This window comes from Oryctolagus cuniculus, chromosome 5 (assembly GCF_051225735.1).
Source record: "Oryctolagus cuniculus isolate XC-2025 breed Fujian yellow rabbit chromosome 5, ASM5122573v1, whole genome shotgun sequence".
Classification (NCBI taxonomy): domain Eukaryota; kingdom Metazoa; phylum Chordata; class Mammalia; order Lagomorpha; family Leporidae; genus Oryctolagus; species Oryctolagus cuniculus.
The window spans coordinates 123,418,910-123,441,603 of NC_142871.1; the positions used below are offsets into that span (position 1 = coordinate 123,418,910).

General features: G+C 42.2%; 1 protein-coding gene across 1 annotated transcript in view; it reads left to right on the forward strand.

The window, feature by feature from the left end:
- CYP39A1 (cytochrome P450 family 39 subfamily A member 1) overlaps positions 1–22,694 on the forward strand; it is a 94,331-nt gene that overhangs the window by 7,447 nt on the left and 64,190 nt on the right. The window contains exons 2-6 of the mRNA XM_002714462.6: positions 1,556–1,691; positions 7,409–7,583; positions 9,045–9,194; positions 10,757–10,850; positions 15,398–15,502. Of these exons, the coding sequence (XP_002714508.3) occupies positions 1,556–1,691; positions 7,409–7,583; positions 9,045–9,194; positions 10,757–10,850; positions 15,398–15,502 (660 nt within the window). The remainder of the gene's footprint in view (positions 1–1,555; positions 1,692–7,408; positions 7,584–9,044; positions 9,195–10,756; positions 10,851–15,397; positions 15,503–22,694) is intronic.

The window sequence follows — 22,694 nt, forward strand, 5'->3', positions numbered from 1 at the left end:
CAAAACTTAAGGAATGAAAGCAGATCTTCTAATTGTTGATAAACAGTTTTTGATAGGGAAAAATGACAAGCAGTGTTAGATGTCTGGAACACTAATGTGAGAAAGTGAGACCTCACTTTTTGGTAGTTTGATGATTCTTGGACCCACTGTAGCCCCCAGCGGTGTGTGGCACCATGATCATGTGCCTTCTCATGGCAGATCAAAACATGACTAATATGGACACAGTGGTGAGAATAATGATGTCTTGAGATATTTTTAAAAACCATAATGGATATAAAAGCATGATGGTTTCTTTTGATGATAATCATGGATATGTTGTGGTTTGTTGCCTCATTCATAATTAAAGCAAAAGTTGAATTATAGTTAGATGCCAATGAAAATGCTGATATATTTTCCCCAGAAAAGTTATAGATTCTCTGAAATTGAACCCCACTATAGTGTCTATTTATAGACTAGACATGATCTTATAGAGAGGAAAAATGAAAGATGTAGGAGAGAAAAGCCATAAATGTAGAACAAAGAGGGCAAGAAAACATCAAATCCATAACACAAGTTAAGAATTGTTGGCATTAACAGGGACAGGCCTTCTACCTATGTTAACAGGAGGGAAAGCCTGGGGAATGAGTACAAGTATGTACATTTTACAAGATTTGTTGGTGAGAAGATGAGGCTGCTCTTGCTTGCTTGCCTCCATTTCTCTGGTTGGTTAATAGGTAAGGGAAACTATCTCAGAGTGGAAAGAGTTCAGCAAGGTATACAGATGAAATAGTCATTTTGGAAAGTAAGAAAGTGAACCCATTAGAAAGATGTTTAGGACTGCAAGATATGGAGTGACCATGGATTTTCTGTAAAACTAGCTGGCAATTTTGTATGTTTTCATATTGAACTATGGTTTGCTTACAGGCCTACTCGTGTCTTATAAACAATGTTCAAATATCACCATGTTTATGTAACTTATGGTTGTTATTTATGATGATTATTTTCTAATTATTTCTTACTAAAAACAAAGAAGATACAAGTAAATAATAACTACAGACATGATTAGGATGGAAACAATTAGAATTTATATAATTTTGATTTAGCTGAAATAGTCAAAACATAATTATCAGAAACAATCAGAATAATTTTTTGAAGATTTATTATATTTATTTGAAAGGCAGAGTGACAGAGAAAGGCAGAGACAGAGGGAGAAAGAGATCTTCCATCCCCAATGATTTGCTCCCCAAATGGCCACAACAGCAGCCAGGGCCAAGCCATAGCCAGGATTCAGGGACCCATGGGTAGCAGGATCCCAAGTACTTGGAACATATTCTGCTGCATTAGCAGGGAGCTGGATCAAGAGTGGACAGCCAGGACTTGAACCAGCGCTCTGATATGGGATGCTGGCATTGTAAGAGGCATCTTAAACTCATTATACCACAATCCCAACCCCCGAATCATAATTATTTTTATCTTGACTGTGACTTCAGCATCGTGTTATTGAGGAAAACATAAACATAACCTGGGATTTAGAAACGTTTACTAATACAATCTGTGCTTTTGTGTTTTATTTCAGTATGGACCAATATTTACAGTCTTTGCTATGGGAAATCGAATGACCTTTGTTACTGAAGAAGAGGGGATTGATGTGTTTTTTAAATCCAAGAAATTAAATTTTGAACTAGCAATACAAAATCCCATCTGTCATACAGGTAAAGAATATTTTCACGTAGTTCATTTGCAATACCACATTGGAATCATAAAGTAGTTTTAGGTGAAAACTGCAACCTAACTTCAGTATTAAAAATGAAGCAGGTCCATTATTGTATTCTTAAGGTTTGGCTAGAAGGAGGTAAAAATAATATATGATAGGCTTGATCATTGAAAAGCAAGTTATTGGTAACCTAATATATTTGAATTTCTGTTAGACATGTGAGAAATGAAGTGATCTCTCTGATTTTTTGGGAGAATATTTGGAATCTGTGTTCAGTTACAGCTCCCAAGATACAGCTAACTCTGTTCCATTTCTATGATATGCAGTGATCTACAGGTTGTGGCTCTTGGCTTGACTCTGTGGACTAACTTTGCTCCCTGAAAGCAAAATTCCTCTGCTTCACATTCAACCTTTTATTGTGGCATTTCCCAACATTTCCCAGCGGGGCAGTAAGCCATCCAGAGCCAGACTGCTAGACTGTGCTGGGCTGCTTGCTGCCAGCATGGCTGGCTATCTTCATTTCTTCTTAGGCTGCAGATGTGTGCACTGGTTCCATGTGTGCTCCCAAGACCACAAATCTGGGTCACCTTGTGCCTATTTCTTCTTTTTGCTTTCACAATGTTTGTACTTGCTTCTGCTGTGGCTAGCTTCCTTCTCTCTGCAGCTTTTTTATTTCTGTCTCCCTATGTTCCTTTTCATGTAACTTCATGTATTTCTTGAAGTTAAGACAGAAATGTTTGTTTTAAAAGCTGTCAGTGATCAATAGCATGGTTATATTTTTTTCTTCCTGCTTGCATGAAAATCACTACTTCTTGGTTAAATTCTCTACTGCTGATTGATATTGGAACTGTAAAATTACAGGTAAAATATTGTTATTTTGAAAGCTTTTGGTCTGTATGGTCAAATGTTTTCTCAGAGAAAACTATAACACAACTCAATTACTGGAGATATATAGATATGATTGAGTTTTATAACTTGTACTCTCCCTTGGGAACTTTCTTTTTTTTTCTTTCTTTTTTTTTTTTTTTGAAAGATTTATTTGATCGGCAGAATGAGAGAGAGAGACAGAAAGAGACAGAGAGAGAGAGAGATCTTTCATTCACTCTTCAACTGGCCAAAACAGCCAGTTCTGGGCCAAGCTGAAGCCAGGATCCAGGAAACCCTTCCTAGTCTCCCATGTGGGTGTCAGGGTCCCAAGTACATGGCCATCTTCTTCTGCCCTCCCACGTACATCACCAGGAAGCTGGATTGGAAGCAGAGCAGTGGGTACTTGAACTGGAACTGTCATATGGGATGCCAGCATAGCAAGCAACAGTTAATCCACTGTGCCACAATGCCTAGTCCCCCAGGAACTTTCCTGTATAAATATTTGTATTTAACAGATGAAATATGTTTATATTATGTTTATATTTTCCCTTTTTTTTTTATTTGACTGACAGAGTTAGACAGTGAGAGAGAGAGAGACAGAGAGAAAGGTCTTCCTTCCATTGGTTCACTTCCCAAATGGCCGCCATAGCCGGTGCTGCACCGATCTGAAGCAAGGAGCCAGGTGCTTCCTCCTGGTCTTTGATGTGGGTGCAGGGGCCCAAGCACTTGGGCCATCCTCCATTGCCTTCTCAGGCCTCAGCAGAGAGCTGGACTGGAAGAGGAGCAACCAGGACTAGAACCCGGTGCCCATATGGGATCCTGGCACCACAGGCGGAGGATTAACCTAGTGAGCTACAGTGCCGGCCGTATATATTTCCCTTTTTTAAGAAAGATTTTATTTAATGAATATAAATTTCATAGGTACAGCTTTAGGAATGTAGCTGTTCTTCCCCCCACACTGCCCTCCCACCCCCACTCCCATCTCACTTACTACTCCCTCTCCCATCCCATTCTTCATTAAGATTTGTTTTTAATTAACTTTATATACAGAAGACCAACACTATACTAAGTAAAGATTCTCACAATTTGCACCCACATAGACACACAGAGTATAAAGAACTGTTTGAAAACAAGTTTTACAGTTAATTCTCATAGTACAACTCATTAAGGACAAAGGTCCTAATGGGGAGTAAGTGCACAGTGACTCCTGCTGTTGATTTAACAACTTACACTCTTATTTATGAGGTCAGTGATCACCCAAGGCTCTTGTCATGAGCTGCCAAGGCTACGGAAGCCTTTTGAGTCCACAAACTCTGTCAGTATTTAGACAGGGCCATAAGCAAAGTGGAAGTTCTTTCCTCCCTTCAGAGAAAAGTACATCCTTCTTTGATGGTCCCTTCTTTCCACTGGGGTCTCACTCATAGAGATCTTTCGTGTAGATCATTTTTTGCCACAATGTCTTGGTTTTCCATGCCTGAACTGCTCTCATGCCTGAACATGCTCTCAACCAGATCCGAATGCCTTAAGGCCTTTGGCACTTTTTTTTTTTTGACAGGCAGAGTGAACAGTGAGAGAGAGAGACAGCGATAAAGATCTTCCTTTTCCGTTGGTTCACCCCCCAGTGGCTGCTACGGCTGGTGGGTCGCACTGCACCGATCCAAAGCCGGGAGCCAGGTGCTTCTCCTGGTCTCCCATGTGGGTGCAGGGCCCAAGCACTTGGGCCATCCTCCACTGCACTCCTGGGCCACAACAGAGAGCCGGACTGGAAGAGGAGCAACCGGGACAGAATCCGATGCCCCGACCAGGACTAGAACCTGGGGTGCCGGTGGTGCAGGTGGAGGATTAGCCTAATCAGCCTCGGCACCTGCTGTGGCCTTTGACACTTAATCCTGTCTATCTGATCAATTACACACTTAATATGGCTACTTTAACACATAAGATGGCATTAGTAACAACCAGCTTAATGGGATTTGGAGTCCCATGGCAAGTTTTTAGCTTTACCCTTAGGGGTAAGTGTGTGGGAAAGTGTGCTGAACTGTATAACTCCTCCCTCTTATTCCCACTCTTATTTTTTATTATGATCTAATTTCAATTGGATTTATACACCTATGGGTGATTCTATGTTAAGACTTCGACCAATGGTATTAAGTAGAAAAAGAAAATAATAAAAAAATAAAATAATAAACTGTTCCATGACAGTCAAGACAAGGGCTGTTCACGTCATTGCTTCTCATAGTGTCAATTTCACTTCTACAGGTTTCCTTTTAGGTGCTCTGTTAGTTGTCACAGATCAGGGAAAACATATGGTATTTGTCCCTTTGGGATTGGCTTATTTCACTACGCATGATATTTTCCAGATTCATCCATTTTTTTGCAGATGACCAGATTTCTTTTTTTTTTTAACTGCTGTGTAGTATTCCATAGAGTACACATCCCATAATTTCTTTATCCAGTGTTCAGTTGATAGACATTTAGGTTGAATCCATGTCTAAGCTATTGTGAATTGAGCTGCAATAAACATGAAGGTGCAGTTAACTCTTTTATTTGCTGATTTCATTTCCTTTGGGTAAATTCCAAGGAGTGGGATGGCTGGGTCGTATGGTAAGACTATATTCAGATTTCTGAGGTATCTACTGTCTTCCATAGTTGTTTTACCAGTCTGCATTCCCACCAACAGTTGATTAGGGTACTTTTTCCACATATCCTAGCCAGTATTTATTGTTTGTTGATTTCTGTATGAAAGCCATTCTAACTGGGGTGTGGTGAAACCCCATTGTGTTTTTGGTTTGCATTTCCCTGATGGCTAGTGATCCTGAACATTATTTCATGTGTCTGCTTGCCATTTGGATTTCTGTAGGGTTAAGGACATGCCTAAGGTGACACATCCAGGTTTGGCGTGGTAAATTTCTCTCTCTTTTTTTAATCAGAAGAGAAATTTATTCTGCTTAACTGAGCTCCTCCCCTAAAGAAGACCAGTACCTGAGCGCTAGCCCCAGTAGGTATATTTGTCTGCTCTGTCCCAAGGATCACACAAAGGATCTGTGCAGTCCTCAGTATAAGTTCAGATTCCCCAGCAATGTCTCTCACCACGTAACCAGGAAACCTTGAACATGCGGAGTCTCCCACTATGACTGCTAAAAGTCTTAGCCACACTGAGAGTCCTCTCACACACCCTCAGTTTTTTTCACAGTCCTGGTACAGAAGCCTCACACAGTCACAAGCTCCTAGCCCCCTGTTAGTTCTCCCCACCAGAGTCAATAGTTTCCACTTGACTGGTTGCCGGGCATAGACACGAGCTGCCACAGCTGTTATATATGTCCAAAATGGCACCCGAGCTGGTGCAGCTGTTATATATGTCCAAAATGGCACTTGCTCTATCAATTTGTTATAGGACGCCATTGTAAAGTGATTAGGGAGAGAGAAACGTGTCTGTCACATCCTTTTTTTTTTTCCTCTCTAGTTTGGCTAGTATATCTTCCCCCACAGGGCTCCAAGCCAGGTTCCCTCTAGGCTCTTCTGGCAGCTTTTTCTCAACTGCTGTAGTCCTGAGCCGTGGCGCCCATGCCCTCCGTGTAGGTCCACTGTGTCCCTCTAATTTCAGTAGAGTTTCCTCTGTGGTTTCTCCCTCTTTCCTGAGACGACTCTGTCTCTACTTTTTTTTTTTTTTTTTTGGACAGGCAGAGTTAGACAGTGAGAGAGAGAGACAGAGATAAAGGTCTTCCTTGTCCGTTGGTTCACCCCCTCAAATGGACACTACGGCCGGTGTGCTGCGCTGATCCAAAGCCAGGAGCCAGGTGCTTCCTCCTGGTCTCCCATGGGGTACAGGGCCCAAGCACTTGGACCATCCTTCACTGCACTCCTGGGCCACAGCAGAGAGCTGGACTGGAAGAGGGGCAACCGGGACAGAATCCGGCGCCCCAACCAGGACTAGAACCAGGGTGCCGGCGCCACAGGCAGAGGATTAGCCAAGTGAGCCGCAGTGCCGGCTCTCTCTCTTTTTTAAAACTATTTTCCTCTGGGCTAGAGCAATGAGCTCCCTTCCTACTCTGCCTTCTTGGAACCCTCCCTATATTTTCCCTTGAGCCAGCTTTCCATTCCTCCCATATATCCCCCACTGTAGAGAAGATGTATGTGATCAGGAAATCTAATACTTAGTTTCATTAACCTATGACAAGTATAATCTACACATAATAGGATTATGAAATTCAAAATTTTAAAAAAGCCATTTATTTGAAAAAGTTACTTTGAAGACAACAAAACAAAATAAAAGGAAAATATAAAGTGTGTTTAGAAAAACAACTCACTTATACAACCCAACCTAACCAGGGGTGTATATCATGAGAGAAGCATGATGATTAATATGTATAAAAAATGTTGGGTCAGAATTATTCATGGGCTTGGGAAAGGCCTTCTGCCGGAAGTAATATTCAAGAAGAATTTTGAAAAATAAACAGTAATTAGTGGGAGAAATATGGGGCTCATAGGCATGGGTGTGTGGGAGTGGTATAGAATTTCTGAGAAGGCCAAATAGCTTCTGAACATGTAGAATATGTAAACTATCTCTTGTTTTCAAAATACCTGGAATATAGATTTGGAGAAGGAAGGAGCTAGAAATACCAGACCTGTAAATTACCCATTTATGGGTCATTCTTTAAGATGAATTATCCTATTGATTTTCACTGTCTCATGTGAGGCTCGAATCTTTGTCTACTTCTATTCATTGGAGGTGATTTTATGTAGTGGAGGACTTTGGCTGTTGTCTTTCTTGACTAACTGGTGGCAGAAGTTTGTTGACTGATGCTTCAAGTAGTTCTTGCTTATTGTGGAAATAATTTTCTCTGTTTCTAGCATCAATTCCAAAGAATATATTTTTAACACTGCATGAAAAACTCTATATTATGTTGAAAGGGAAATTGGGGACTTTGAACCTTTATCAATTCACTGGGCAACTGACTGAAGAATTACATGAACAACTGGAGAATTTAGGCACTCGTGGGACAATGGACCTGAACGACTTAATAAGGTAAAAAGATAAAAAGCTGCATTCATATGACTTAATCTTTTTTCTTTAATACAAAATTTTTGAATCCTGTGTATTGGACTTCAAAAATTATCTGGCTGATTAGTAAAGTCTATCTAACTAGACTATTAGGAGATTAGCTTAATCCCCTAATTCTAATTAGTGGGCAGTTTTCAGTTTACCACTCCCATCTTATGGTGAGAAAATAAGCTAATATGATTATTTAAATATGTTTACAGTAATGTATCCTTAGTTATTCCATATAATTATGTATGCTTTACATGGATTTACCTTGTATAATTACTGTGCATCCATCACAATTTTGATAGAACTGTGCGATTTATGACAGAAAAAGAAGATATTGAAAGGACAGGGAGAGACTGGAATCAATCATTAAGTGGATGACAGGATCCAAGAAATGTTTGTGAGACTTCAAAAGGTGGCCAAGGCAAAATAGATTGTGGGCCTCAAAACTGAGCCCCAAGGTGCCCTTGGAAAGTAGACCCCAGAGACAGGTAAGAGCAGTGGAGGAAGTCAGTTATATTCTGGGGGCTGTGTGTTAGAATTAAGGACTGGGCATGGGAAAAATTCCCCACCTTCATAAGAAGGTTCAGTAAATTAAAATTACCTGAGGGACTTATCCATCTTAATGGAATGCTGAGGGCAAAATTCAGTGGTTCCCTCAAATAATCAATTATTCTAACCTATAAAACAAAGTGCTTTTTAACATTTTTGTTATAGGTCCAGGAAGAGTGGTCAGGGGAAAGCAGAAAGAAACTTAAAATTTTGCCAGAACATGTCCAGTATATACAACAAAGCAAAGCAAATCCCTTGATATTTTTGAAACTTTGAGGAAGGAGATCCAGAAGAGGAGGTGAATAGAAGTTAAATAAATTGTATTTAGTATCACTAATCTAGGGCATACTAATAATCTTTGATATTCTTATATCTGCCTCAGTAATCATTCACTGGTGGTAAAACTTAACTGATGATAAATATTATTTTTCATCATGTATTAGTTTGAATTCCTGGGATGATGTGGAAAATTAGGAAATCTGATGACTGATATTGCCCTTAACATCTTGTGAGTTTTTTTAAGCTGGGATCCAAAGGTATGGGCTGTTAGTTTAGTTACTGTTATTAAGTAATTACTAAGTAAATGCTTATTGAATTATATTGAATCAGTTTATTTCTGTTTGTCTTCTCGTATATGGGTCTAAAATACTTGCTTAGAATTTTAAAATCATCAAGTAAATAAGACCACAATTTCAACTATGTCTAAATTATCTTGATCATAGTTAGCAAATAATAAAACTTCTCAGGAGTGACTGTTTCCCAAAAGAACCTGCCACATGCTATCTGCCCCTGTTACAGGTGTGTTGCTCCTGAGGCATGCCTTCTCTTGCATCCTATTCCTGTTGGTTGTCCTGGGCTCTGACGTTCCATGTGTTTCTGTCTCGGTAGGCATGTCCTTTATCCAGTCACGGTGAATGTGCTCTTTAATAAAGGTTTATTTCTCACAAACAAGAGGAAAATCAAGGAGTTCCATCATCATTTTCAAGTTTTTGATGAAGGTTTTGAATATGGATCCCAGGTGCCAGAATGTCTCCTAAGGTAGGGAGTTGTTTCCCATCATTAATTCATCGATCAGGCTCCTTTTAGCATTTTGTACACTTCTCACTTTTCTCTGTTCTGAGCAGACACAGCAGCAGTTCGCCTGGCAGAGAAGCTGTTTTTGATGACTGCTCTGTGTTTGGGGTGTGTATGTGAAGTGAGGGGGAAACAACAGGAGAGGGTAACGCCTTTCTTTCCCTTGTTTTGATGAGCAAAAACAGGAGAATGAAAATGGGAAGAAAGAATGAAGAATGTATTTTGAGGCCTTTAATCCCCTTTACTGCTTATTATTAGCACATTCATTGCCTGTGTTTGGGGCCATGCTTAGTTGTCAAAATATGTTTCCTGGCCGGCGCCGCGGCTCACTAGGCTAATCCTCCACCTAGTGGCACCTGCACACCGGGTTCTAGTCCCGGTCGGGGCACTGGATTCTGTCCCCGTTGCCCCTCTTCCAGGCCAGCTCTCTGCTGTGGCCAGGGAGTGCAGTGGAGGATGGCCCAAGAGCTTGGGCCCTGCACCCCAAGGGAGACCAGGAGAAGCACCTGGCTCCTGCCTTCGGATCAGCGCGGTGCGCCTGCCGCAGCGTGCTGGCCACGGCGGCCATTGCTGGGTGAACCAACGGAAAAGGAAGACCTTTCTCTCTGTCTCTCTCTGTCACTGTCCACTCTGCCTGTAAAAAAAAAAAAAAAAATTTCTCACAGTTGGCTTGGATAAATATTTGTACAGTGATTCAAATGCAAAGTGACTACATGATTTTTTTTTTTAACTTCTTGACAGTTACTCTATGTCTTACTACATTTGGGCTGCTTTAACAAAATACTACAGACTAGGTAGTTTGTGAAGAACAGAAATGTATTTCTGACAGCTCTTGAAGCCAGAAAGTCCCAGATCAGGGTGCCTGTGTGGCTGGGTTCAGGTGTGGCCCTCTTCTGGTTGCATGCGGCCACCTTCTCAGTGTGTCCTCCCATGGTGGAAGGGCAGATTGGCTCCCCCAGGCCTCCTGTAGAAGTGCGCTGTCCCACTCATGAGGGCTACATTCTTATGACCTAATCATCTCCTCAACCATCCCTATGTTCTAGTACTATTACCGTAGGGATTAGGATTTGAGCATACAGATTTTGGGGTTACAAACATTTGCGCCACAGCAGCGTACCCCTGGTGGCTAGTCATAAAAGATTTATTAGATGATAGCCAGTTTGCTTTACCTGACTTAACCCAATGACCAGGGTCTGGCTTTCATTGTTCCACAGCTCATAACAGTCACAGCAAAAGAAGAGTTTGACTTCGGGCCCTGTTTTCTTATTTAATGCCAGTCCAAAAGAGATTTAAACATTCATTTGCAAAAGGCACCAGAGTGTGACTGCCTTGTCCTCTCCTTTGTTCTTGAGGACTAAGAATTCTGACGGTAGACTGCTCATGGGATCCTGCCTGAAAAAGAGCAGATATGCAGATAAACTCCAGACCTACAGACTCTCCCCTTTATAGGCCATGACACGTTATTCCTAACATTCTGTCAAATTAATTTCTGCATGTATGTGTGTGTGTTTTCCCTCTTCACACAGAAACTGGTCAAAATCCAAAAAGTGGCTCCTCACGCTGTTTGAGAAAAACATTTCAGATATAAAAGCATACAAATCTGCAAAAGGTAACTCTTTGGTAAGTATTCCTTCAGTTATTTTTCTAAATAGAGACTCAACTTCAGTGTGATGACTTCAATTTGACTTGGTTTGAAATTCAGGCTCCCAGCTTTGCCTGGCTCAGCAGCCCCATTTGTTGAGAGTATCTGGGGAGTGAACTGGTAGTATTTCAAAACCAATGGTCTTTTCTAATTATTTTATTTATTTATTTGACAAGTAGAGTTATAGAATGTGAGAGAGAGAGAGAGACAGAGAGAAAGGTCTTCCTTCCGTTGGTTCACTCCCTAAATGGCCGCCACGGCCAGTGCTGCGCCAATCTGAAGCCAGGAGCCAGGAGCTTCTTCCTGGTCTCCCATGTGGGTGCAGGGGCCCAAGCACCTGGGCCATCCTCCACTGCTCTCCCGGGCCTCAGCAGAGAGCTGGACTGGAAGAGGAGCAACTGGGACTAGAACCCAGCACCCATATGGGATGCCGGCACCACAGGCAGAGGATTAACGTAGTGAGCCACGGTGCCAGCCCCTTCTCTAATTATTTTTTAACAGCTGTGCCAATAGTGACAGATGAAAGTAATGGCAAATTAGTAAAAGATAAATAAAGCTCTACAAAGTAGACTGTATTCTTAATGCCACTATCCCTAGTTGTTTCTCTCTTCCAATACAAGGAGGTAGAGTGACATAATTTAAAAAGCAAGGCACCTAGGAGTCAGTGTCCTAAGAGTAGATCTGTGATGCTCCAATTGTAGTCTCTAGACATTAGCACCAGCATCAGCTGGGAGCCCCCTCAATCAGAAACTCTGCAGTAGAGCCCAACAGACTGGTTTTACAAGCCTTTCAGATCATTCTATCTTTTGCTGGTGAATGGTTCTCACCAAAAGTTGCTCATAGAATCACCCTCTGGGAGCTTTGGATAACTTTATTGTGCCCGGGCCGGCCCTCAAAAACTGGGTTTCTTTGGTCTGGTCTATCTGGTCTGTCTGCTCATGTGTAACCCTGGCACAAGATCTAAATGCTTAGCCTCGCTTTCCTCACTGTTCTTGGAAAGGTGTTGCAAGATTAAATGAGTTTATTTTTGTAAAGCACTTAGAACATATTAAGGGCTAGGCAAGAGTTTATCATTGTTATTTTATTAAAAAAAAAAAAGAAAAAGAAAGAAAGAAAAAACTACTTCAAGGGAATGAATGGGTGGTTCGCCTATCAGTCAAGATAACTACATCACACATCAGAGGACCTGGATTGGATTCCTAGCTCTGCTCCTGACTCCAGCTTCCTGCTAATGCAGATACTGGGAGGCAAATGGCTCAAAGTAATTGGGACCCTGCCATTCATGTGAGAGACTTGGATTAAAGTTCAGACTCCCAGCTCCGCAGGGCCCAGCCCCATTTGTTGGGAGCATTTGGGGAGCAAATGCTCTCGCTCTCCTTCACCTCTCTCTGAATCTGCCTCTCACATTTTTTGAAATCACTTCAAATCTTTTAGTATTTAAAGATGACGTCAAATGTTTTTGCTTGTTTTTAGTTATACAACAAGTGTTGTCTCAAAGAGCTATGCTCCCCATCACCAGAGAGGAAGGTAACCTTAAAAAAAAGAAAGGAATATGTGTGTGTTTTGGTGGCTATCTCCCTCCTGAATAAAGGGAACTGAAAGCTATTCTGAATGGCCTTAATAGTTCAACTAATACAAAGGATCTTTCAAAGGCTCATGGGAAGTGTATCTTTTCTTATGAAAAAACTATGGATTTCAAGAATTTTCTTCACCAAAATAAATGTGTCTTTTAATTCCTTTTTCCATGTTCCCTCGTGTTGCTGTTTGACAACTGACTCAGACAGAGATCTGTGGAGCATTCAGAAGAAAACTTTACCCACCTGAGCTGTGCAGATTCTCAGCCTCTAGACCATGGGAGGGAGAACTGCCATGCCAGTGTGTTGTCAATACCACACTACTGTAAATCATGTGGAGAAGTGACATCTGACCTGGGCGGCACTGGCTCAGAGCAGGGCCTCATCCACGGCCACATACTATGCTTGTTCCCGGTTCACCAGACAGGTCCCACAAAGGCGTTTTCTTCATAGGAAGGTCTTTCCGGTCTTGCCTCTGCCAGTGGTCGCTTCTTCTATCTTAGGGAGGAGATTCAGACACCATATAACATTTTTGTTTGTATTATTTTCCAAGATTTAGTGGCAAAACCACCTGGGGATGAAATATATACCCAGATAGATCTATAATCCATGGGCCTAAAAAACAGGATTTTTTTCCAACTCCAGCTAAAATTCCTTGCTGATGAGACCTCTGGAATAGTGTTGACTTTTCTTACTCTGAAGAAATGAGGCATTTTTCATATTAGGTTCTCAAGCTTCCTAATTGAATAAAGGCAACGTTTGAATTTCGCTGATGCCAAGCCAGTGTTTGAGACTTTGGGAGAGAATTTTTGAACATTCATGAATGGTTTAATCTCATTTTTAAATGTATTGCTTCTCTGTTTTCCTTCACACTGAGTTTATGTTTTTATACCCACATTTAATATGAATTCAGAAGAAAAAGATTCATTAGCTTCTACTATATATATTTCGATGGCCTAGTTAAGCAGAAGACTAGAAAGAAGTTGTATTTAATTTAAAAAATATTACACACATATTCTTGTTGTTTCTTCTGCTGGGGTTTTCTAGGTAAATACTATACTAGCATTTCCATTTAAAATATAACTATATCACAGAATAGAATATATCAAAGGAATGAAATACAGCTGTAGGATTTTAATGAGGTAGAAACTTTGTCTTATATCAGGTCACATTGTAAGTATGATAGAGACCAGAAATAAATGAAATTCCTACTGAAACTATTTTCAACTTTGTTAATGCATTAATACAAAAATGATAGCAATAAGGAATCAGGTAACATGCTTACCCTAATCCAGGCATTATGTTTCACATTTTGCATAGTCATTTCTCATTTATTTTTCATAACAACCTTTTAATTTATTTATTCAAAAGTCAGAGCTATAAAGAGAAAGCAAGCAAGAGAAGGACCTTCCATCTGCTGGTTCACTCTCTAGATGGTTGTAATAGCTGGATCTGGGGCAGGCCAAAGCCAGGAAGCAGGAGCTTCATCCAGGTCGCTCACATGGTTGCAGGGGCCCAAGGACTTGGGCCATCCACTGTTGTTTTTCCCACACCATTAGCAGGGACCTGGATTGGAAGTGGAGCATCTGGGACTCGAACTGGTCCCCATATGGAATGCCAGTATCGCAGGAGGTGGCTTTATTTACTACGCCACAACACCAGCCCCTCATAACAACTTTGTACCAAAACTGGGGATTATTAAACCCAGAAAGCTGAGAATTAGAGTATTTAATCACTTGAGAAAGTTGGATTCCTTAGCAATAGTCTACATATTATCGTGTAGTTTATTTACTAATGATTTAATAGTTATAGTCTATGTGATAGGATCTGACACAAAACTAGTACATTATGATACAATGCAGGTCTCTTAATCACTAGCCCATGAGAGCTATGGAATGTGATTCTTCGGGGTGCAGGATACCATGGTAGCTAAGAAAGTGGACTCAGGAGCTGGGGCCAGGCTCACTGGGTTTAGATCCTGGCTCAATCATCTACAACCTATATGTCCCTGGCAAAATTCCCTGGCTTTATTGTGTTCTGGTTTCCTCATGTGAATAATGCTAAAGATAACTATGTCTGCTGCTTAGAGTTGTGGTGAGAATTACAATGGACTAGGTACCCGTAAAGCACTTATCGTAGTACTTGACCTTAGCAAACAGTGAATAGACGTTAGTTCCTATTATTTCTGCTGCCTAGATATGAGTTATTTCAGGTAACAAGTGCATGAGTGACTTAATGAAAATGCTGCACAGGAATGCCTCCAACCACTGGCAAAGGCAAACCTGGGAAAACCATGGAACTTGAGTGGTGACCTGGGAACAACCATAGTGGGTGGTTTGGCCAGGAACCTGCTCTGAACCAACACCATTCACATCAAGTGTCACTTCTCTGCATATTTGCACTGTTGTGATGTTTATAACATACTGGCACAACAGTTCTCTGTCCCATGGTGTATAGGCTGAGAATCTGCATGACAGGTGGAGGTAGAATTTTCTTCCAAATGCTTCCCAGATTTGAGTTTCTGTGTTGTATTTTCCTAACAGCAGTACTTTGTTTAGAAAGAAAATATTTATAAAAAATGTAACATGTGCCAGATTTTGGTTTAAATACTCTATGGGCAACTGCACTAACTAATTTAATTCTTGTAACAGTCTTAGGAGGTAGGTGCTATATTATGGCCATTTTGTAGACGAGGAAATAAAGTAACTTCACTTGTCCAAGGCCATTCAGCTATTAAATAGTTGAGCGAGGATTTGACCTAAGACAGTAGAGCAGGTGAGCTCCACTAGGGTCCCCACTCCTAACGACTATCCCAGCAGTAAGTGTGGAAATCCCTTAGCATGCCTCCAACTGCAAGCCCAGGAATAAGAAAAAATGCTTGATCTCTAGTTTATTAACCACAGTCTTCACCACATAGCCAGAGTTTAACCTTGTTTATTTCTCTTAAACAGACAGTAATGCAGGCTGTGCTGGATATTGTGGAGATGGAAACCAGTGAACAAAGTTCCAAGTATGGGCTCTTAACGCTTTGGGCTTCTCTGTCTAACGCTGCTCCTGTAAGTACATTGAAGTGTTGATTGCATTTCTGTCTATTCTGCTTTCATTCCCCCCGCCCTTCCTTTACTACCTTTTAGTCCCCTTCAGTCCTTTCACTTATGATGGGGAAGAAAGAGACTACAGTGGTCTTGGTTGTGAGATGAAAAACAGAAGTAAATGCCTATTGAAATCTGATTCAGCTACAGAGGCGGCCAAGCAGAGATCCATGTGAATACTGCCCCTTGAAAGGCAGCATGTGAGCAGGCCAAGGGAAAAGCCTGCCCTCTGGGGCTGTTGGGACAGCACCTGTTTGTGGGCCATTTTCTGTGTGTCAAGCAAAGTGCTCACTATTGTTGCCACAAAGATGGATATGCGTTGGCCCCAACTTTTGACTGGGAATAAGGAGTAGGTAAATGGATAGCTTCTTTTTTTTTTTTTTTTTTTTTTGACAGATATAGTTAGACAGTGAGAGAAGAGAGACAGAGAAAGGTCTTCCTTCCGTTGGTTCACCCCCGAAATGGCCACTACGACCAGTGTGCTGCGGCAATCTGAAGCCAGGGGCCAGGTACTTCCTCCCGATTTCCCATGTGGGTGCAGGGCCCAAGCCCTTGGGCCATCCTCTACTGCCTTCCCAGGCCACAGCAGAGAGCTGGAATGGAAGAGGAGCAACCAGGAAAGAATCTGGCACCCCAACCAGGACTAGAACCCAAGGTGCCGGTGCTGCAGGCAGAGGATTAGCCAAGTGAGCCACGGCACCGGCCTAAATGGATAATTTCACGTAGAATTGGGCTTGAATCATTATATCCCCATTCACAGCTAGAATAGAAATAGAGGACTCTCTGAGTCTCCATTTCCTTATTAGTCAAGAGGAGATGATCTACAGGAAACTCTGAGCAGGGCTTTCTAACTTGAGTCCTCACTAAGTGGTAGCTCTGGTTCTCTACAAAGTTGTGAGGCTTCAGTGACATGGGCCCAACAGGTACTCAATGAATGTGTGCCCTTCCCTCTCCTGTACCCGTTGTCCTTCAGTCCACAATTCCCGTTCAGTGTCTAGGCCTGTGAGCTACCCTACATATGGAACTGGTAATGTAGGAATTCAATCACACACACACACACACAGACACACCTTTTTTTTTTTTTTTTTTTAAGATTTATTTATGTATTTGAAAGGCAAAGTTACAGAAAGGCAAAGGCAGACAGAGAGGTCTTCCATCTGCTGGTTCACTCCCCAGATGGTTGCAATGGCTAGAGCTGCACTATCCAAAGCCAGGAGCCTGGAGCCTCCTCCATGTCTCCCAGGCAGATGCAGTGGCCCAAGGACTTGAGCTGTCCTCCAACTTCCTTCTCAGGCCACAGCAGGAAGCTGGGTAGGAAGTGGAGCAGTTGGGACTTGAACCAGCACCCATATGGGATGCCGGCACTGCAGGCCAGTGACTTTACCTGCCATGCTGCCACAGTGCCAGCCCCACACATATGTCTTTTTTTTTTTTTTTTAAGATTATTTATTAGGCCGGCGCCGTGGCTCACTAGGCTAATCCTCCACCTGCGGCACCAGCACCCCGGGTTCTAGTCCTGGTTGAGGCGCCGGATTCTGTCCCAGTTGCTCCTCTTCCAGTCCAGCTCTCTGCTGTGGCCTGGGAGTGCAGTGGAGGATGGCCCATATCCTTGGGCCCTACACCCGCATGGGAGACCAGGAGAAGCACCTGGCTCCTGGCTTTGGATCAGTGCGGTGCGCCAGCCACAGCAGCCATTGAGGGGTGAACCACTGGAAAAGGAAGACCTTTCTCTGTGTGTCTCTCTCTCTCACATTCCACTCTGCCTATCAAAAAAAAAAAAAAAAAGATTATTTATTTATTTATTTGAGAGTAGAGTTATAGACAGTGAGAGGGAGAGACAGAGAAAAAGGTCTTCCTTCTATTGGTTCACTCCCCAAATGGCTGCAATGGCCAGAGCTGCGCCAATCTGAAGCCAGGAGCTAGGTGCTTCTTCCTGGTCTTCCATGCAGGTGCAGGGGCCCAAGCACTTGGGCCATCCTCCACTGCCCTCCCGCACCACAGCAGAGAGCTGGATTGGAAGAGGAACAGCCGGGACTAGGATTGGCGCCCACATGGGATGCCGGCAGCACAGGTGGAGGATTAACCTACTGTGCCACGGTGCCAGCCCCCATATTTTTTTAAAAGTTTAAATGAACTAGATAAGAGCCATTTGTCTGCCACTTCCATTTTGATACCCACCAGTTCTTTGGGACAGGAGGCTCTCACACTAGCCTAAACTCCAGCCTATATTATCTGGTATTTAAGGGTAACTCCTTTTTTATGTCTGTACTCTACTAAACAGAAGCCCTCACTCTGTCTCTAATGAAAAGTGTGGTCATTTTTCCTCCTTTTTTTCCCCTAACAAATAGAAATAAGAATGATATTTTAGGTATCATTTATTACTCCCTCTTATAAAAGCCTGGATTATTAACCAGTCCCAATATTTTGTGCTCCCTTAGTCTGTGTTAAAACTTACTGGGTAGAAAACAGAAGTAGAAATTGGCTCAAGTATGTGTAAGCCAGTAAAATATGTATTTCATCAGGCATGGTCAAGGGAAAAATAGTCTAATCCTTTCCTCTTCTTTGTGCATCTCAAATATTATTCTCTGATTTTTCCTTAGCTCATTTTCTTGGAAACTGATTAAGCTAGAGCAAAATTGAAAACAGACATCAAAACAGCTCCCCAGGCAGCAATAAAACAGCCTCTGCTGTCAGAGGATTAATTTTCATGATGTCGTTAGAAAGGTCCCTCTGAAGAAAGCTGCACAAAGCCCCATTGATCTGACACAGGGGAAGTCAGTTATTTGGAAATTGTTCCTGGCACTGTCCTGAAAAGATTGAAATCAGTAATTCCAGAAAGAGAACGTCTGATGATTAGCAAAAGTTCTGTCTAGTTGGAGGTTGTTGGCACTCCAAGAGGCAGTCTAGTGAGTGAACAGCCTTTGGAAAGGCTTTAGAGTCCAATCCAAAGCCTGCTTTCCTGCGTTGGGTGAACTGGGTCCGTGATGTAACCTCTCCAAACTCCAGTGTCCTCATCTGTAAGATAGGATTACTGCTACCTCCCTCAAAGGATTGTTGTAAGGATTATATTAGTTAAAAAAAAAAGGAAGGAAGGAAGGAAGGAAGGAAGGAAGGAAGGAAGGAAGGAAGGAAGGAAGGAAGGAAGGAAGGAAGGAAGAAAAAATGGTTAACAGTACCTGGGCAATAGAATAAGCATTCAATATGTGTTGGTATTCTTCCCTTAAAAAAATTGTTGCCCTGATTTGAAATAGTCATTACTTTGAGTGGTCCATTAATAGTGAACATAGGCTATCTGGCTTCCAAGTACTTGATTGCTCAAAAGCCCTGGTGGAGCAGGCCACAGCTGTCATGATTTTGGTACCTCCGGGTACTGCCAAGAGCAGCTCTAGCCTTGCCAGCAGTGTAGGTGGTAAGACCTGTCTTATTATCTACTGTGTAATACTTTGTGTAATACTTTGTACTCTGCCTCAAGGCCCATGGGAGTCAGGGCTTAGCCTTCAGATGAGCTTCATATCACTAGGAGGATCTGCTATGGCTTATCTAGACTTTAGTGGATTATTCCAAGACAGTAACTGTAATTTAAAAAATTATTTCTATGGTTAAACCATTTCCAAGATCCAAGAAATTCCTGACTGCAAACTGAACTTTTGAGGACATTTCTCCAAACCAGTCCTAAAGTAGACATTTTTGCCTTTTCCCTATGCTTCTTCTTTCAAGTTCTTTCTAAATACTTTCAGTAGGCATCACCACCTCATCCTTCACAGAAGTTATTGTTGTACCACAGGTTGGCGTTTTCTTCTGTCTTGTATATCTAGCTCTTTTTTTCCCTCTTGTGTATGTATTTCATGTCCCCAGCTGAAAGTTCTTTGGGCACAAATTGTCTTAAATGAGGGATCTTAATAAAGTTTATGGAAGGGCTGGTGTTGTGGCCTAGTAGGCTAAGCTTCTGCCTGTGGCACAGGCGTCTCATATAGGTGCTGGTTTGTGTCCTGGCTGCTCCTCTTCTGATCCAGCTCCCTGCTAATGGCCTGGGAAAGCAATGCAATATGGCCCAAGTGCTTGGGCCCCTGCACCCGTGTGGGAGACCCAGAAAAGCTCCTGGTTCCTGGCTTCCAATTGGCCCAGCTCTGACTGTTACAGCCATTTGGGGAGTGAACCAGCGGATGGAAGACCTCTCTCTCTGTCTTTCCCTCTCTCTGTCTGTGACTCTGCCTCTCAAATAAATAGATATAATCTTTAAAAAAAAAGTTTATGGAAAATGCTTATTATGAAAAAAAACCCATGCATGGGTTTCAAAATTGTTTTACACCTAAATAGACATCTTTTTATTGCATTTTCTCTCTAGTTTTTATTTTTTGAGAGGCAGAGATAGACAAAGAGAGGGAAACAGAAAGAAACAGAAAGCTGTCTCATCTATTGGTTCCCTACCTACCTAAATGCCCACAATGGCCAGAGATGGGCCAGAATGAAGCCAGGACCAGGGATTCTAGCTAGGTCTCCTATGTAGCTATAAGGACTCAACTACTTGAGTCGCAGAGCTGGAATTCAGAGCTGAAATTGAGACTCACACCCAGTTACTTCGGAGGTGGCACACAGGCGTCTAGTCGCAGTCATAACCAGTAGGCCAACAACCTCTGCTCCTCTACGAAACTTTTGAAGAACCTTGCGCATATTTGTATTTATCATGTTAAGTTAGAAGACTATCTGGCATGTTATAGAGACCCCATCAATACTTGTTATATATATATTTTTTTGAATGATTGAATGCACAATCCCGAAGAAGATACTCCATTTACTTCCTCTTTGGCACAACAAAGACACAGAGCTTTTCTTCTTGTCCCTCCTCACTTTTTGTTCTGAGCTCTCCAAAATGTTGAAAAGGAATTGTGGTAGCTGCTCCTACAGTTCATTGAACCATGAGGCCCTTCCTTTTGCCTGAGTCTGACCACAGACTTGATTTCTCTAAAGGCAAAATACTGATTGGTATTGTCATCAGCAAATTTTGACTCCTTTCCTAAATCTCAAGGTCACTGTTTATGCTTATTGATTCTGTAATTCATAAATTTTTTATTAGCTCTTTACACACCTTTTTAAAAAAAAGTTATTCTCATTTTTTAAGGTAAGCAATAACAGATTTTTAAAAAAAGAAATCTGATAAGAAAAAAGAGGCTTTAAGAATAACACCATTAGTCAGACATTTGGAGTTAAGCTGAATTCTTTGTGTTTGTCATAAAAATAAGTATGACCCAATGTTGGCAATCTCTAAAATTATGGCTAGCCACATAAAACTCTGAACTAGGCCTCTTCTGTGTAATTGAAAGTCTATCTACTGTCACTAAGATTTTTCTCTCCCAACATGAAGTCTGACTCTTGAATTGAGATGGATTGGATATGGAGTGCTTATTAACTAAATCCTGGTATTCGGCACTTCCACCAGATAATAGTAGAAAGATCCCCTGATGGAGAGACAGGAGTGAAAGGCCACCACAAAACACACCAAACACCGTAGTAAGGGAAAAGATTTATTGCTGGTGGGGGAAGGGGAGATGACAGGCTAGAGGGAAAGGGCAGAGAGAATGAAAAGAGAGAGCCTGTGTGGGAAAATAGGCTTTGTTATAGCCTTGCAGGCATGGGGGAGTGGGAGCAGTGAATCCTGTTAGAGTAGGGGTGAAGTTGACGCCTGTGGTTGGGCCATTTGGTCACCTGACTCCTAGTAAACTGGGCTGGATTCAAGATGGCGACCAGACCAGAGGCTAAGATGGTGCCCAGAGCTTAAAATGGCACCTCAGATAAGATGGCACCATTTCACTGACAAGGAGAAGGGCCCCAAGCATCTGTTTTTTTTCACTTGTCAAAAAGAATTGGAGAAGGTTAAGAGTAAATCGTCTCTATTCTGTTTAGTGCCCCAAAGGAAGATCTTGAATTGTGGGGTCCTTGGTTCGGTTGTTCAACTTGTTTATGTAAATGGCACCATATAGATCCTTGTAATATCAATGCACAATGTCACAAAGGGGGAAACCACAAATATCTTGCATTTGGCCCCCTTGAACACTTCCTGTCAGACCATTGCTGTTCCTCTTTTGACCACAGGGAGGAGCATTAGGATTATAAAGGTACATAATGTTACCTCGCAAAAAAGACAAGATTTAAGTGGCACAAAGTATTATTGCCTGAGACATTTTCAGAACTGATTTCCCTAAATGATTTTTCTTTGGCAATAAATATTTATAGAAAAACAATGAAAGATAAATCCAAAGTTCTTTTAATGATTTTTCTTTGTTGTATATAGGTTTTCTTTTTTTTTGTAATAGGTTTCCTTTGTTGTGCAACCTAAGTATAGAAGCCAAAACAGGTACCTAGTAGGAAGTTAACTTTTAAGCTATATAGCAATATAATTTTATCTTTTTTTTTTTTTTTTTGACAGGCAGAGTGGACAGTGAGAGAGAGAGACAGAGAGAAAGGTCTTCCTTTTTGCCGTTGGTTCACCCTCCAATGGCTGCCGCGGCCAGCGCGCTGCGGCCAGCGCACCGTGTTGATCCGATGGCAGGAGCCAGGTACTTCTCCTGGTCTCCCATGGGGTGCAGGGCCCAAGGACTTGGGCCATCCTCCACTGCACTCCCTGGCCACAGCAGAGAGCTGGCCTGGAAGAGGGGCAACCGGGACAAAATCCGGCGCCCCAACCAGGACTAGAACCCGGTGTGCCGGCGCCGCAAGGTGGAGGATTAGCCTAGTGAGCTGCGTCGCTGGCCTAATTTTATCTTTTAATACCATAATGAGGGAAGAGGTGAAGTAATTTTGATTGGCCAAGACAGAACTCGCAAGTATACTGTGATCAATATCATTCATATGTGAAAGGATACTTTTTGATGTTGAATACACTCATAATGTAGGTATTGTTTTTAGACATTTTAAAATTACCATATTTCAGGCCGGCGCCGCGGCTCACTAGGCTAATCCTCCGCCTGTGGCGCTGGCACCCTGGGTTCTAGTCCCGGTTGGGGCGCCGGATTCTGTCCCGGTTGCCCCTCTTCCAGTCCAGCTCTCTGCTGTGGCCCAGGAGGGCAGTGGAGGATGGTCCAGGTCCTTGGGCCCTGCACCCACATGGGAGACCAGGAGAAGCACCTGGCTCCTGGCTTCAGATTGGTGCAGCACGCCA